The sequence below is a fragment of the Martes martes genome (genome assembly GCF_963455335.1).
Source record: "Martes martes genome assembly, chromosome: X".
NCBI lineage: Eukaryota > Metazoa > Chordata > Mammalia > Carnivora > Mustelidae > Martes > Martes martes.
The window spans coordinates 31840220-31857346 of NC_137897.1; the positions used below are offsets into that span (position 1 = coordinate 31840220).

Sequence of the window (17127 nt, forward strand, 5' to 3'; positions counted from 1 at the left end):
GGGTGACCAGGTTCCTGTCATGGACATTTCTGGGCTGAGGCCTGATAAGGGCACAATGGGTACTGATGACATCCCAAAGTCTAGGATGTCACAAAGGCATCTCCCTGACCAATGAGGGGCCAGAGCATGGGGATATAGTGGGCAGACCTGACTGCTGGTGTCTTGAGAGGCCTAGTCCAGCTGAAGAGTCAAGTAGAGCTGATTGGAGCCCAACCCAGCCAACATCATGTCAGGAAAGAAAAATCATGCAAGCTCCCATCAGACTCAAGCCCATCTTATAACAACTGAGCTCCGGTTCCCTGTGAGCTACGTGGACCGCCTCCTGCAGGAGGACCAATACACACATCGCCTGAGTTCATCCACAACTGACTTCCTCCTTGCCATGCTTGACTACCTCACTGACTACATCCTGGACCTGGTGGGCACTGAGGCCAACAACAACAACATGCTGACCGCCCCACAAGATGTGGAGAGAGCAGTGGACAGCGGTGGAGACCCCCACCCACGCTTGAAGGATACAGCCTTCACACTGTTTGATGAGATGCCTGGATCCAGAAGGAAGGGCTAAAGCCTGAGTTCCTGGAGACTTGCGGCAGTCCTCTCAGCCTCAGTCCAAGCCAAGTCTTCTCGTAGCTGAGGAAGCCTGGCTTCTGTCATCAGTAAATGATATTAAAGGACTTAAGATCCAGTGCAATTTTTCTGACTGGTGTCTGTTTCTGTGCTCCTGAGTGCGAGGTGTCTGTGGGACGTCCAGGAGGAGATCTCCCATGGGGGGTGGAGGGTGGAAGGGGCGGTCGGTGTGGGAAGCTGGAGTCCGGTGTTTCAGGGAGCGGTTTCTCTAGGGACAGCACGGGGAGTGGCCATGGCCAGAGTGGCCGGTTGTGGGGGAGGAGATCTCCCACGGGGAGTGGAGGGTGGAAGGGCGGTCAGTGTGGGAGGCTGGAGTTGGGTGTTTCAGGGAGCAGTTTCCTGGGGACAGTGTGGGCGGGGGTGGTGTGTGGCCGTGGAGGGAGTAGCTGGTTGCGGGGGAAAGACTTCCTCCCTGGCTCTGAGCAAGTCAGCGCCTCCCAGGAGGATGGCTGGGGCCGGGGGGGGGGGGGGTGGTGGGGGGGGGGGTGGTGGGGGGGGGGGTGTGGCGGTGGGCGGCTTCCGGGCATGTCGAATTCCCAGAACGATGATGGTAACCGGGGTGGGGCTGAAGGCTTTCTTCGTGATGGGGGGAAGCTGTGGAAGTCAGGAGGAGATGGCAGTGGGGGTGGGTGGAGAGGGTGGCGTAGCAGTTGGCGTGAACCTAATGGGACAGGGGCTTTCCATGAAGACGGAGGAGCGATGGGAAACCGAGAAGAGGCATACGGAAAGGAGCCATGCTCAGGCTGATTTCATTCGTTTAGACCCGGCCTCATTCCAAAAAAGGACTTGAGACACGGATTATTAGTGCTGTGATGCTCTGTGGAGTATATCCTCCTTTCCTCTCTTGTGGACACTGGTAAATTAAGTGGATATATATATATATATACACACACACACATATATATGCATACACACATACACACACATACACATACATACATACATATACATACATACTACTCTCTGGCCTAAAACAGGCAATTCAAAGATTTCTTAATAGCTGCATGTCTCCCTCCTCGCCCTCCCTCTGCCTCCTTCCACCATCTATCAAAGTGTGGAGCTGGCTTTGCCTTTGTCTACTTCACAGGAGTATCCTGACACTACCAGCATCCGGGTTGTGCTTAGAGGTCATCGGAATATGTGCTTGTAGAAATCCAAGGAACTTTTCTTGCTCCCTAATGCCATTCAGCCCCATATTTTCAGAAACCTCACTGTCAAGATGTCCACCCCACAAAGTTGTGGTATGTTATGGAGAGCTAGGACGCCCTCCTAGCCTTAGCCAAGTTCAACGGTTACTCTTCTGTTCACCTGAGTAGCCAGCAGGCCTCTCCCAGCAGCTGCAGGTGAGAGTCTCCTTCCCAGGAGGATCACAGGATAGCACCAGCATCGGCACCCCATCCCTGAAGGGGCGCGTCTTTGCACCCAAGGCATGGTTTCTTGTATTTCGGTGCCCTTCAGCCAACAGGGAGTGCCTCCAGGGTGAGTGATGCTAGCGAATCAATCGTTATGCTAAGATCTTGGTATGTTGGTTACGTAGCTGAATTTTAGAAGCTGTTATTTTGGCTTATGGCAGTGGCTTGTTTTAGCACAAAATAGTCTCCTGGGTCCTTTACCAGAAGGCACAGCCAAGGAGGAATTCATTAAAAGCCAGAGATGTGAGAGTACGTGCATAAGTTATGTCAGTGTAGCAGACCTGTGTGGTCAGGCGGTCACCTCACGGTCCATGCAGTAGTCGAAACTAATGGTCCCTGTGACACCTGTAGGGAGCCAGGCATCTCGGGCTCACTCAGACGATCTGATGTCCGAGGTAGAGTCTGGAGTTTGAGCCTTAGTGACTTTATGTTGGCGAGCCCTCTGCAGTCACGAGGGCATGGGGAAACCGGGCAGGGCAGTGCCACTGTCCCTTTAAGAGCTACGCTTCTGCTGTGCTTGTGGGTTTCCCGGGAAACATGGAGGCCGTGATCAGTAGAGCATGGGTGTAAATGCAGCACCCTGCCACGTCCCCCTCCTACATGGGCACAGGAATCCTACACTCAGGGAGGACGGCGGGCAGAGACTGACAATCACTGCCCTTGGGAAAGAATGAGCCACCCGAGTTTAGGCCCTTTGTGCATTTCCACAAAGTGGGAGGTGGGGGATGGTGAGGAATGGTTAACTCTAGCTCGGGCCCTGGAGAGAGGACACCATTGATGACTAGTGCCCTGTTGGGAGAGGAGAGCGAAAGCTGGAGTGAGTGGGGATGGTCTGGGAAGGCTGTGGCTGCCAAACCAGGTCTGTGATCAAACCTGGGGTCAGACACAGGTTATCACAGCAGAAAACATAACGTGTGAGAAGAGATGAGCCCAGAAACCAAGCCTGTGGGGAACCTGGAGGGCTGCGTGGCCTTGGGGAGGGTCATGTGGGCTTGGGATTGGCATGAGCACAAGGCCTGGACACTAGGCTGGCCTCTTACTGAGTAAAACCTTTTAGAATCATGGCATTTGAAGGCCCGGGCTCCCTTAGTCCCTGAATCTGACAGATCCTACAGGAAGTGGTCAGAGGGAGACCACCTAAGTATTTAGAAAGAGCCTTTGGAGCCCCAAAATAAGATTCAAGAATGAGAAGACTATCTATAAATATCAATAAATCATTTGCCTAAAGAACAAATTACAAAGTGACTGCTCACAGACATAATGGAGGTGGGTAGATGGGATCATTAGGCCTATAATGACGCTTTCAAAGGAAAATCAATCAGCTGCCAGCATTTAAAAATCAAGAACTTTTAACCTGAAAACTTCCATTGCTGACTCCTGGTGAATTCACAAAGTGTGGGCATACATGTGTATGTCATGTGAAGCTGACTGGCTGCTGTCCCATTTATACTGGGTCTCTCTGTTTCGTCCCAGTGCTCACCCTTCCTTGCTGGATCTCATATATATGACCCTGTTCACTCATTTACAATACTCATCTGGCTTTTAAAGTTCCTTGAGTTCATCATCCCCATCATAATTTAATTATAAAACCACAGTTTTCTGAAGGATGAAATTTTCTCTTTCAATAAATATGAACAGCACAGGGCTCGTCAAAATTGTCTTTGCTGTGGGGCCAATATATTCTGCTGTTCAAATTCACTGTGAGCTGACAGACGGTCAGGTTTTAGTAGGACTATAGCGGAGTTCATGTTAGACTCTACTTGAGTTCATCCTCTGAACTAGTAAAAACTCTGTTCAGTGAGAATACTCCACTCACTTCAATGTTATGGCAAAACCTGACTGCTCTAAAGGTTACTGAATGCCAACCATTTCCCACCCTGCTGTAGCTGATGGGTAACAGATACTTTCATGGCCTACAGCAGCCCCACATCACATTTGAATAGCACTATCAGAGTGATTTTTATTTTATCTTATTCTTTAAGGACTGTGGTTTTGAATCTAGGGAAAGGCAATGAATAGGACATGAATTTGGCTGTTCCAGAGTCCTTCATGAAAACAGAAGATTGGTCTGTCATGTATTTAGCATTACAGAATCACTGTGGGGAAATCCCTCCAAACTTCATGTGTTTAAACAAACTTTACTAAAGGAAACCAGTGTGCAGCAGGGAGGCAGGTTAGATACTGTGGTTGTGTGATATCTTGGCTTCTGCCACGTAGGATGAAAGCAGTTGACCAACTTGACCATGGAGGAGAGGGTGTTCATGACACATTGGGACAAAATAGTGACAGAAGAGGGAGGAAAGTCTGGTTCTGGTCTCCCATAGGTGTGGTTTACTTGGGGTGGGGGTTGGGCACATCAGCTTCCACAGCTGTCAGATGAGGAGGTTGGACTAAATTGTTTCAAGGGTCTACTCAAGGTGTACAGTTGCCAGTCTGAGCTTTTCCTAAGAGAAGTCCATACTGACCGTGGAGAAATGGGGTTAAAGGACAGGGATTCTTTCTGAGCATCTCCATGTTACAGCTGGGGCCACTGAGGCCCAGAGATGATACTTCACTCTCCCAACGTCACATGGCAAGTGGGTAGAACAGCAAATATGACAGTCACGTTCTGGTAACTTTGCTGAGGCCCCGCCGCTACTGTACCCTGAGAAATGAGCCTGAAGATAGAAAGTGTTTAACGTTCTCCTCTGGGATACATGAGCTACTCTCTTCAACACAGGGTTGTTAAGGTCTTTCGGACTTCTAGGAAAGCACAAGGAACAACTCACTCCCTAAAACTGTCCCTTCTGTTTTATTTGGAAAAGGCCAGACAGGTTGGGATCAGAGGACAGATCTTCTGCTACAGGTCTTTGAGCTTTGCGAATCCTGGTTCCATTTGTTGCACTTGCGAACCTTGTCCCACTGAACATTGTGACAGCCATGCCATGAACCCGTCTCCTTCTCAAATAAGGTGTTCTCGAAATTCTCACTCTGTCTGCTGACGGGCTCTTAAGAGTGATTATGTGATGACATCAGAAGCCTGTGCTTAATAGTTTATTCTGGAAGCATCTTGAAGTCACTGTCTTTTTTTTTTTATGGGGTTCTGAGACCATCCTTATTTGTTGAAGACAGTCTCTGGGCTGTAGATGATTATAGTGCCTTCAAAGAAGCCTCAGTGTAAAGCAGGTGACAGACTGGAGGAGACAGATACTTATGGCTGAGATTAACTTACTGATAATTTTTGTAAGTAAAAATTTGTGACGGCATAACAGTAGTGAAGCTACAGGTGGAATTACCTTTTTTTTTTTTTTTTTGGTCATGCGTGAAAGAAGATGACAAGACAAGAAAAGAGTTTTTGACCCAGTGTTTATAAAGTATAATGATGTGACCAAAAATGTATGGAATAGGTCCTAGACTTAAGGATTTTAATAAAATCCCATTGGTATATTAGAGTTCTCCAGAAAAAAAAAAACTGAACCAATAGGATATGTGTGTGTGTGTGAAAGAATATGATTGTGTCATGCAGTTATCTGGTCTGACAAGTCCTAATTCTATAAGGTAGGTCAACAGGCTAGAAAGTCTAGCCAGGTTTCTTTGTTACAGTATGGCTAAATGTTTCTCCAAGAAACCCCAGTTTTTGCTCTTTGGACTTTCAACTGATTGTATGATGCTAATTTCCTTTTCTTATAATAAACTGATTGTAGATGTTAATCTCATCCGAAAAGTATAGACCTGCATAGGCTAGCAAATTTGACACCTGGAATTTAACCATTACTATAGGTAGGTTTGATGTATATACTTTGTCAAAAAGCACTGGCCTATAAGATGCTGGATTGAGATTTTATGAGGAAGGTTGCAACCAAATATTTCAAAGTAATAACTGAAATGATGGCTGATAACACTATTGTTTTGTTGCCAAAATCACCAGCAGGACTCTGATAATTAGAAACATCTCATGGACAGTAAGGCCATTGACAGGTCTCTAGAAACTGCCCATACAGGATAGAATATTTGAAAACACTTATATTAATATTTTCTGTATTAATATTTAGCCTAGGGAAGTCTGAGCACATCTTTTGATTTGGGAATTTTCTGTGCAACTCATCAGTAGCGATATGTCCAATAAATCTAATTATTTCTAGCGTTTCTCTTTTTTATAATGTGAAAAAATAAATCTTTGATTTTTCAGGGGCCCTGTGAGGAATCAGTTGAAAACCAAAGGCAGTTCTAAGTGCAAAAGATACTGCAAAGTATTATTTTATTTCAATTATCATTTAAGATTGTATTTTGGGAATGCTAAAATCGAATGCCACGTGGACATTTGTATGCTTAAGGTACAATCATGAGGGCCTGAGAAAGTGAATGCTTGTAGCTTGGCTATCTACTAATTCAGTGGCAAGATGTAAGTAAACATAGAAAAGTCCATTAAGTAAAGTCCGTAAAACTTTAGAAATGCAGAACTATTGTTTCTTTTCTTTTCTTTTTTAAAAGATTTTATTTATTTATTTGACAGGCAGAGATCACAAGTAGGCAAAGAGCCTGGCAGAGAGGGGGGAGGGGGCAGGCTCCCTGCTGAGCGGAGAGCCCGATGTGGGGCTCAATCCCAGGACCGGAGATCATGACCTGAGCCAAAGGCAGAGGCTTAACCCAGTGAGCCACCCAGGCGCCCCTCTTTTATTTTAAAGAGAATAATCAAAGACATGTTGAAGTCGGAACAAAGGGATATTCTGTCGAGATACAGAATCTCTGCTCCTTGGGCAGATTTTATATAAAGTAAAATGGGAGGGTGAAATAGGGCTTTCTAAAATACTCAGATCCTATTCGGTGGAATCTGGTCATGTTCCTTTCTATCTTGCAAATGGGACTTTGTAGTTGTAAGTTAAAGACAGTGAGGTGGGAAGATTATCCTGGATAACTGAGGCTGGCCCTAGAAATCAAAGCGCCCTTCTAAGAAGGAAGCAGAGGGAAATTTGAATACAAAAGCAAAAGGCCATGGGACAGCTGAAGCAAGGCTCGGCACTGCTGGCTTTGAAGATAGAAGAAGCTGTGACTCAAGAAATTCAGCTCTAGAAGCAGGAGAAGGCAAGGAAATGGATTCTACCCTAGAGCTTTCAAAGGTCATGCAACCCTGTCTACACCTCGATGTTAGCCTGGTGAAGCGGATTTCAATGTATGACCTAGAAGAAAATAAATGTGCATTGTTTAAAGCCACCAAGTCTGTGGCAGTTCGTTACAACAGCCATAGGAAACTAACACAGGTGAGGAGTAATGTTGTCACCTCCTCTGGAGAACAGACCCACACTCCAAGAAAACTCAGCCTTTTCCACAGAGAACAAACTGAAGTCTCATGGCTTCATGTATGTATCATTTGGTTCTGAAGGGCCCAGGAGCTCTTTCTGAAGATCTTGTAAACAAACCCACCAGAACTGAACCAGATTTTGAAAAAAATTAAACAGCAAGAAAAACACAAAGTTAGAGAAGAAAATGACCATTATTAAAAATTTAAATTAGAAAAATAACATTAACAAAGTACTATCTGTACTTTGGATTCACCTAGAAGAAATGAGACACTCAGCTGAGAATGAGGTACACTTCTGTGTCTACGAATATGTACCTGGCTCTCACAGGTGAACCCCCTGGGCATATCAGTGTGATCTTCAAAACAGAAGGTATATTTGAGAGCGAGCGTGCGAGCATGACTGAGCAGGGTTGGGAGCACCCGAGGGAGAGAATCTTCAGTAGGCTTCACAGAGTCTGACGCAGGGCTTGATCTCACGACCCTGAGATCATGAACTAAGCCAAAACAGAGTTGGATGCTGAACGGACTGAGCCACCTACCCGCCCCCAGGAGATATTTTCAAACAGAGTAAAATCATGACCCTTATACAGATATGAACTGGAAATGCGTTAGTTTTTTTTAACTCATGAGGAACTGGCAGATATTGTAACCAATTCAAAAGAGAATCCAAGGAATATAGAAATATAATATTTAGATGTGTAAATGGGGAAAAGCGGTTTTATTTTGGACCTCTACTGGACAGCATTCCGTATGTCTTTTGGTTACCAGCAGTTTACAAAGGGCTGTAAGAGAGCTCAAAGATGATGCAAGGCTAGAATCTGGTAACCAGGAGTGGAGTGTCCTAAAGACAGGGCACTGATTATATTGAAACATTCATTTCCTTTTTAAAGCTAGGCTATCAAAGTCACCTAGAAAATATTCCCTCATACAGAGGGTTCAATCAACATGGAGACCAGATTTCCATCATAGACATTTCTAGGTGGGTCCTGATCAGGGCCCCGTGTCATCAATGACATCACAATGTCGGAGTTGTCTTAAAGGCAGCTCCCGGGCCAGTGAGGAGCACAGTGGGCGGGAGCCAGCACTGGTATCCTGACAGACCCAGGCCCCTGACACCATCAGGCAGGGCCAAACCCAACTACCATCATGCGTGGGAGAAGAAGTCCCTGGCACTATCGTAGACATGGGAGGCACAGTCTGTCCCGCTCCATGAGAGCTGAGCTCCAATTCCCGGTTAGCCGCGTGGACCGCCTCCTGAGAGGGGGTCGCTTCGCTCAGCGCCTGAGCTCATCTACACCAATCTTCCTCACCGGCGTTCTCGAGTATCTGATGGCCAACATCCTCGAGCTGGCGGGCCAGGAGGCCCGCAACAACAACAAGATGCACATCACCCCAGAGCACGTGCAGAGGGCCCTGGGCAACCACCAGCACCTGAGCCGCCTCTTTGAGGACAGCACCCGCCCTCAGGTGGAGGGGGTGCCCCAGCCCAGAAGGTGGTGTGGCCTGGGTCCCAGAGCCAACAGCCTCATCTAGTCCCCGGCCCCACGCATAGACGAGGGAGGCCTGCTCTCCTGTCAGCAAAAGCCATTAAAGGACTTAAGATCCAGTGCAATTTTTCTGACTGGTGTCTGTTTCTGTGCTCCTGAGTGCGAGGTGTCTGTGGGACGTCCAGGAGGAGATCTCCCGTGGGGAGTGGAGGGTGGAAGGGGCGGTCGGTGTGGGAAGCTGGAGTCCGGCGTTTCAGGGAGCGGTTTCTCTGGGGACAGCACGGGGAGTGGCCATGGCCAGAGTGGCCGGTTGTGGGGGAGGAGATCTCCCACGGGGAGTGGAGGGTGGAAGGGCGGTCAGTGTGGGAGGCTGGAGTTGGGTGTTTCAGGGAGCAGTTTCCTGGGGACAGTGTTTGCGGGTGGGGGTGGTGTGTGGCCGTGGAGGGAGTAGCTGGTTGCGGGGGAGAGACTTCCTCCCTGGCTCTGAGCAAGTCAGCGCCTCCCAGGAGGATGGCTGGGGGGGTGGGGGCTCCCGGGCATGTCGAATTCCCAGAACGATGATGGTAACCGGGGTGGGGCTGAAGGCTTTCTTCGTGATGGGGGGAAGCTGTGGAAGTCAGGAGGAGATGGCAGTGGGGGTGGGTGGAGAGGGTGGCGTAGCAGTTGGCGTGAACCTAATGGGACAGGGGCTTTCCATGAAGACGGAGGAGCGATGGGAAACCGAGAAGAGGCATACGGAAAGGAGCCATGCTCAGGCTGATTTCATTCGTTTAGACCCGGCCTCATTCCAAAAAAGGACTTGAGACACGGATTATTAGTGCTGTGATGCTCTGTGGAGTATATCCTCCTTTCCTCTCTTGTGGACGCTGGTAAATAGTAGCATCAAAGGTATTATCTGGCCTAAGACACGCAGTCCCAGAAGTTCTTAATGGTTATTAATGGATTTATATATTTATCCGTGTATTTCTTTGAGAAGAAGGGAGAGGGAGGGGCTGAGGGACAAGGGGGAGAGAGAATCTTAAGCAGGTTCCACCCCCATTGCAGAGCCTGACTGGGGCTCAGTCTCACAACCCTGAGATTATGACCTGAGTCACAATCAAGAGTTAGATGCTTAACCGACTGAGCCAGGGACCCCTTAACAGATTATTCGTAAATGCATTCCATTACAAACACATTTGTTAGTCTCATTCTCATCTGAAACACCTAGCCTGTGTATGGTCATATTTTGATGGAGCCACCTAGAGTTCTGAGTGGCCGAATGCCTGTTTGGAGAGGTGTAAATCCTGTCCCAAATGGTGGACTCACAAGTACATACGATTCTTATAAACACTCTTGTGCTGTTTGGGGTTAAAAATAGTTGTCACATCGAGTGTTCTGGCAGTCTGTCCCCTTCCTGTGACATCTCTCATTTTCTCCTGTTCATCATCTGCTCAAGAGCCCCCCTCTGTCACCCCCGGCCTGTCATAGAGGGCTGCTCAGAGGTCACCTCGGCGGCTTCAACAGTGGGATCAGAGGAGCTAGGTTGGCCATCCCGGTTCACCATTTTGTGGCCATGTGATCTGGGACAGTCCTCTTTTCTCTCTGAGCAGCGCCGTCCTCATGTGTTAAATGGGGACGCTAAGAGTTCCTCCATCTTTGGATTTTTGCAAAGATTAAGTTAATGTGTGCCTGGAAGCTGTGGCGGAGCGCGGTGCCCGGCACCGAGTGCGTCCTTAATGAGTAGCTGCCTGTCTCTCCCTCCCTGTAGACCAGAGGCTTAGGGGTGCTTCCCAAACACCCCTGGCTCTGGCTCTCCCATGATGGCGGGGTGCCTGGGCCTCTGGCTCTGGAAGCACAGGCTGCTGCAGCCCGTGGAGAGACAGGAGGGCGCCACGGAGAGGAAGCAGCCAGGCCTCAGGCCCGTTTCCTCTCTGCTCTCCTCTGCCTGGTGACCCACCCTCCCTCTGCCTCCTTCCACCGTTTGTCTAAGCAGAAAGACCGGTTTGGCTTTTAGCACATTCACAGAAGTATCCCGAGAAAAATAGTATGAAGGTTGTACTTACAGCATGTTAGAATATGTGTTTCTGTAAATCCAAGAAACCTTTCTTGACACATACTGCCCCTTCAACCCAGTATTCACAGAAACACTGTCAAGATCCACCCCATGACATTATTTTCTAGAATTCAGTACTCTCTCTTTTAGTGAGAGTCTTCTGAGGGGGCTCAAGGAGCTACCACAGGCAGCTGTGGTCTCTCTAGGAGCTTTCTTTCTGTGTCAGCATCCTCTCCTTCTGTTTGGCCCTCAGTGGTCTTGGTAGGCCTTGGCCACCTGTGTGAACTTCTCTCGCTCCTTGGTCATTTGTTATGGAGAGCCATGAAGCCCTCCTAGCCTTTGGCAAGTTCAGCTCTCTCTCTCCTCCTCATGTGAGTTGGCGAACAGGCCTCTCTCCAGCAAGTGGAGGTAGAGGTTCACCAGGTTCTGGTAGTTTCCTTGGGGACACATCATCCTCCATGGCCATAAAGTGCAGAGGTTGGACCAAATTTCTTTGAAGGTCTCCTTGAGGTATCAGTCCAATTATCAGTCTGTGAGCTTTTCCTAAAAAAAAATTCCGTACTAACAGTAAGTGGGGCACAGGGCACAGGGCTTTTTTTAGGGTCTCCATTTTATTTCAGAGGCTGGTTTGGCCCCAGCATGGTAATCAGCTCTCCCAACATCACAGTGAGAAGGAGAATGTGTTTCTCCTACCTGTTGAGGTTCTTTCCGATATCCTGAGAAACAGGCCTTGAGATAGGAAGTGTTTCATGTTCTCCTCTGGGAAAAAGAAGCTAAACTCTTACTTAGTGTCTCTGGGATCTAGGGAAGCACTATCAACTTAGTTGTACTTTATTTGGGAAATCTGATAGATTAGGATAAAAAGACTGATTTCATACTTTGTTTTTATTTAAATTCAATTAGCCTTCATATCAACATCAATGTATCAACATCATTAGTGTTTTATTTTTGTACTTTGCAAACACAGGTCTTGTTCCTTGTATCTTACGTTGAGCAACGTCAAGTACACTTCTGCTTCTCAGTTAACTTGTTCTCAGAATTCTGAGTCAGTCCACTGACCTTGCCTTTTTTTTTTAAGATTTTATTTATTTATTTAACAGACAGATATCACAAGTAGGCAGAGAGGCAGGCGGAGAAAGAGGAGGAAGCAGGCTCCCTGTGGAGTAGAGAGCCCGATGCGGGGCTCGATCCCAGGACTCTGGGATCATGACCTGAGCTGAAGGCAGAGGCTTTAACCCACTGAGCCACCCAGGCGCCCCTGACATCGTCTTAAAGGTCATTATGTAATGACATCAGAAGCCTGTACTCAAGGGCCTATTCTTGGAAATACCTGATCTCTTCCTGGGGATTCTCAGACAGTCCTTCTTTGTCGAAAGCAAGGTCCCTGTCCCGTAGCTGATTGTATGGCCTTGGTGGAACCACCAGAGTGAAACAAAAAACAATCCAGAGGAGACAGACAATTATGGCTGTGCTTAACTTATTACTGATAATTTTCACAAGTGAAAACTTTTGTGGGAGGCATAAGAATAATGCAAATGAAGGTGAAATTACTCCCCCCGCTCTGTGGTATGCAAAAGAAGACAATAAAGTCAACTCAAAGGAGATGAGTTTTGGACAAAAGGCCTACTAACCTAATTAAGACTATTTTGGAAAAAGCCTGGAGTGGGCTCTGAACATCTGTATTTCAATAAAATCTCTAGGGATAAGTTTTATATACATCCTCTGTTTGAAAGCACTGGCCTAGAAGATGCTAGTTGCAAATTAAAATAATACGATTGCAATCAAACATTTAAAAATAACTGAAATTACACTGATAACACCATAGTATTGTTGCCTTAATATCATCAGGGGAAGTACCACCAGGACTTCAGTAAGTAGAAACAATGGACAGTGAGAATACTGACAAATCTCTAGGAACTTCCTATATATGCTACAGTTTCTAAAATGTTTATGTTAATCCCTATTCAGATTTCACCTAGAGGAAGTTGATAACCTCTTTTGAGAATTTTTCCCATGCAACTCATAAACAGTAGTATATCAAATAAACCTCATAGTTCTACCACCTCTCTTTTTACAAGGTGACAAAATTTTCTGACTTTCAGGGCCTTCTGGGAAACCTCAAAGGGAGTTTTAAGTGCAAAATATCCTTTGAAGTATGATTTTATTTCGTTTTTCATTTAGGATTCATTGTAGGGAAGGAAAAAATAAAATTGCCAGGATATTTGAGCACTTAAGATTGGATTATGGAAGCTTCAGAACGTGAATGGTTGTAGCTTGGCTACCTGTTTCTTAAGTGGCAAAGTAATAACCATTCAGAAGTTATATAATTTCTTTTGTTTCTTTTATTTTAAAGAGAATAATTAGGGTCATGATGAAGTCAGAGCAAATGGTAGAAAGTTTTTCTTTTGAAGTATAAAATCTCTGGTTTGGGGGGCAGATTACAAAGAAGGTAGTTCAGAGAAACCAATTTTGAACTTCTGACTTCCTGAACTGTAAGCAAATAAATGTATCTTTGGTTTTCTTTTATTGTTTTTTAAAAATTATTATCATTAACATATAATGTATTATTTGCCCCAGGGGTACAGGTTTGTGAATCATTAGGCTTACACACTTCATAGCACTCACCATATCACATACCCTCCCCAATGAATGTATGTGTTTTTAAGGCCATCACGGTTTTAGTAATTTGTTGGAGCCGTCACAGGAAACTCCTACAGCTAAGGAGTCTTAGTAAGAGCAGATCCATACTCTAACAAAACTTGGTCTGTCTTACTGAAAGCAAATCAAATTCTCAGATTGAGTTAATATTCAATATACTGGTTGGTATTAAATTAGCTACAACTTCATTTTGAAAATCTTATAAACTTGTGAAAATTGAGTCCAGTTTGGAAAAATTTAGCACCAATTTGTGTTCCTTTGGAAATTCTCTTTTTGGGACTTTTCTGCAGCTTTCTGTCCGTGCTCTCTTTTGTCTTTGAGCATCCTCATCCTCATTCCGATTCTGGAACAAAAAGCCATTTTACTTTAGAAAAGCAATACTTTCTGGGTTATAATGTATCCAAAATAAAGTAACTGAGAGAGTAGATCAGAAAATGAAAACTAAAGAAACAGAAGTCAACATTCATTGCATTGGTGCTTTGGATTCACCTGAACCACCAAGAAAAGACATGCCTAGGCTTAAACTCTGCATGAGACACCCTTCTCTGGCAATGAGCTTTACCTAGCTCTGGTAGGTTAATGTATTGGGACTTTCTATTTGACCTCTAAGATGATTAGAAGATAATTTTCAGAACAAGATAAAATCATGACGTCCATACAGATATGAAATGAACGTGTTAAAAGGTTTTTGTTACCTCATGAGAAACTCAAGAGATGTTATACCCATTTAAAAAGAAATAGAAAGAACAAAGAACCTAGATGTCCATCAACAGATGAATGGATAAAGAAGATGTGGTACACACACACACACACACACACACACACACACACACACACACACAATGGAATACTATGCAGCCATCAAAAGAAATGAAATCTTGCCATGTGCAATGACATGGATGGAACTAGAGGGTAATTTGTTTAGCGAAATAAGTCAATCAGAGAAAGACAACTATCATATGATCTCCCTGATATGAGGAAGTGGAGATGCAACATGGGGGGCTGGGGGGGATAGGAAAAGAATAAATGAAACAAGATGGGATCAGGAGGGAGACAAACCATAACAGACTCTTAATCTCACAAAACAAACTGAGGGTTGCCAGGGGTGGGGGTTAGGGAGAGGGTGGTGGGGTTATAGACATTGGAGAAGGTATGTGTTATGGTGAGTGCTATGAAGTGTGTAAACCTGGCGATTCACAGACCTGTACCCCTGGGGCTAATAATACATTATATGTTTATAAAAAAAATTAAAAAAAATATAAAAAAAAAGAAGTAGAAAGAACAGACACAAGAATACTGTTCTGTAATATTACCTGGAGTTTAGAGTCACATGTCCTAGGATGGAAGCACTGTCCCAAAGGGTTGAGCCATAGGCCAAGGGCACAACTTTACACCACAGAGGACTATCTTCAGGCCTTGAAACCTAATGGATCTTGCTGGTTGGAATGAGAAGTTTCTTGGAGATGGTGACTTTTCTTTCCTAGTTCTCCCTAGTTAAAGCAGAATACATGTAACTATTCTCCTGTGCCTGTCCATCATTGTATTTTGAGGATAAATAATTTTTTAGTTTCACAAGTCCACAAATGGAGAGGAATTTTGCCCCAAGAGAGATTGCTCCAGAATTTCACCCACACCTGATTTAGGTAATGAGATTTTAGACTTGGAGTTGGTACTCTAATGGGTTGAGACTTTTGGGGTTGATGGGATATTTTGAACGTGGAATGGACATGCATCTCCAGGGGCCAGTGGGTAGACTTTGGTAGGCTGGATATCCAAGTGTTAATCCATAAACTCGTGAAAGTTACTTTATATGGCAAAAGAGATTTTATAAATATGATGAAGTAAAGGATTTTGAGATGGGGAGAATATCTTGGATTATATGGATGGGCCCTAAATGCAATCACAAGTATCCTTATGAGAGGAAACTAGAGGGGGATTCAGTACAGAAGAAGAAGGCATGGTGACCACTGAAGCAAGATGCTAGGCTTTTGACTTTGGAGCTGGTGGAAGGGACCACAGACAAGGAATGCATCCTTAGGTGTTAGAAAAGATGAACAAATTCTCCCCTAGAGACTATGAAAAGAGTGTGACCCTGTCAACACCCAGAGCTTAGCCCGGTGAAAGTGATTTCAAACTTCTGACCTCTAGAACCATAAGATAATAAATGCATGCTCGTTTAAGCCACCAAGATTGTGGTAATTTGTTACAGAAGCCAAAGGAAAGACAGACACTAGGCAAAGATAAAGGATACAGCAGCTAGCTAACTTATCCCATCTCCACTGAAAATTTCCCCCACTACCTTCCTTTTCCATGATTCATATGATTATGTTTTGAGATGGGTTAAAATTGTGCAAGACTTGTAAGACTGAACAGCAAATAGGTTTTTCATAACACTTAAATTTGGTAAAATGAATCCTTTGGGAGACTTTCACTTCTGTTGGAGTAATTGGTACTCCATCATTTATGGCTCTTTTGCCATAAATGACCTAAAACTGGACAAAATATAGGATCTCACTGTTTGGGGGGCATTGTACAACAGGCAGCACAGTGCTGTAATTCCATAGAGAAAGGAAACCCACAAGGTAGCTCAACCATCCCTCCAGTTCTCTGCATGGGGAAAACATCCCACTGGCATGTTTTGCTCGATTTCAGACAGAACAACAGTGACACTGCTGGGCTAAGAAGGCAGGAATCAGAGTTTAGTCAATTTGAAGAATTGACTGGAATTTTCAAGACAAGGCATCATAGAAGAAAGAGCTATATAAAGGAAGGTCTTCAGAAGTCCATTTGGGGGATTTCTAAGAATTTCTGGCTCAGAACTGGGTGTATGTTCATAGGGGTGGACTACCTAAGACTGACCAGAGGGTACAGATTTGAGAAAGGACAGAGATATTACCAGTTGACCCATGCTGGGGGATGTTGGAGTTCCAAGCCATAAGAGTGAAGAGACCTCGAAAATACCTCACTAATATCCGGGGCATCCAGCTGAGACACCGGAAACCTTAGTAGTTAAGACCATACCGTAAACTAAAACCTATAATAGAGCCACCCTTAAAAATCACAAAACCCTACCCTTATAAGATATGGAGAGGAGATAGAATTTGGAGTCTTATACCTTAAAATTAATTGGGTGGGAAGACCTTAGGTTTTCTACATATCTACCTTAACAAAGCATAAAATCAAACCTCCTGAACTGCCTACTAGAACAAAAATCAGTACTCTTCAGAGGAAGATAGCAAAACCCAGAAGCCCCATACATATCCACACTGTCCAGTGTACAGTAAAAATTATTCAACATGCAAAGAAACAGCCAAATATGGCCTATAGTCAAGAAAAAAAAAGCCAAGATGCCCAGTTGTTGGACTTTTTAGATTGTGATTTTAAAGGAATTATTCTGTGGCCAAAGAACTAAAGGAGAATATGTTCAAAGAATAAAAGAACATAAACTTAATGAATGAACAGACAGGGACTTTCAGGAGGTAAATGAAGACTATTAAAAAACCAAATAGAAGCTTTAGAACCTAACTGGGAATTGGAACGACTCACTTTTCCATAGCAGTTTCCTCCAAACTGCTTCCCAGTTTTTATACCCTGGACACAGCTATGTCAGCTTCTGCACATCTGCCTGCT

The 17127-nt window shown here is 45.0% G+C and overlaps 2 protein-coding genes across 2 annotated transcripts; both read left to right on the top strand.

Moving 5' to 3' along the window:
* Positions 1-226: 226 nt before the first annotated feature.
* On the top strand, positions 227-568 carry H2AP (H2A.P histone; the record flags this gene model as incomplete). Its single annotated transcript, XM_080795484.1, has 1 exon — positions 227-568. The coding sequence occupies one exon, from the start codon at positions 227-229 to the stop codon at positions 566-568; it is 342 nt and encodes a 113-aa protein (XP_080651610.1).
* Positions 569-8466: 7898 nt separating this feature from the next.
* Positions 8467-8853, top strand: H2AL3 (H2A.L variant histone 3; the record flags this gene model as incomplete). The annotated part of the gene is made up of 1 exon (XM_080795485.1): positions 8467-8853. The coding sequence occupies one exon, from the start codon at positions 8467-8469 to the stop codon at positions 8851-8853; it is 387 nt and encodes a 128-aa protein (XP_080651611.1).
* Positions 8854-17127: the final 8274 nt, after the last annotated feature.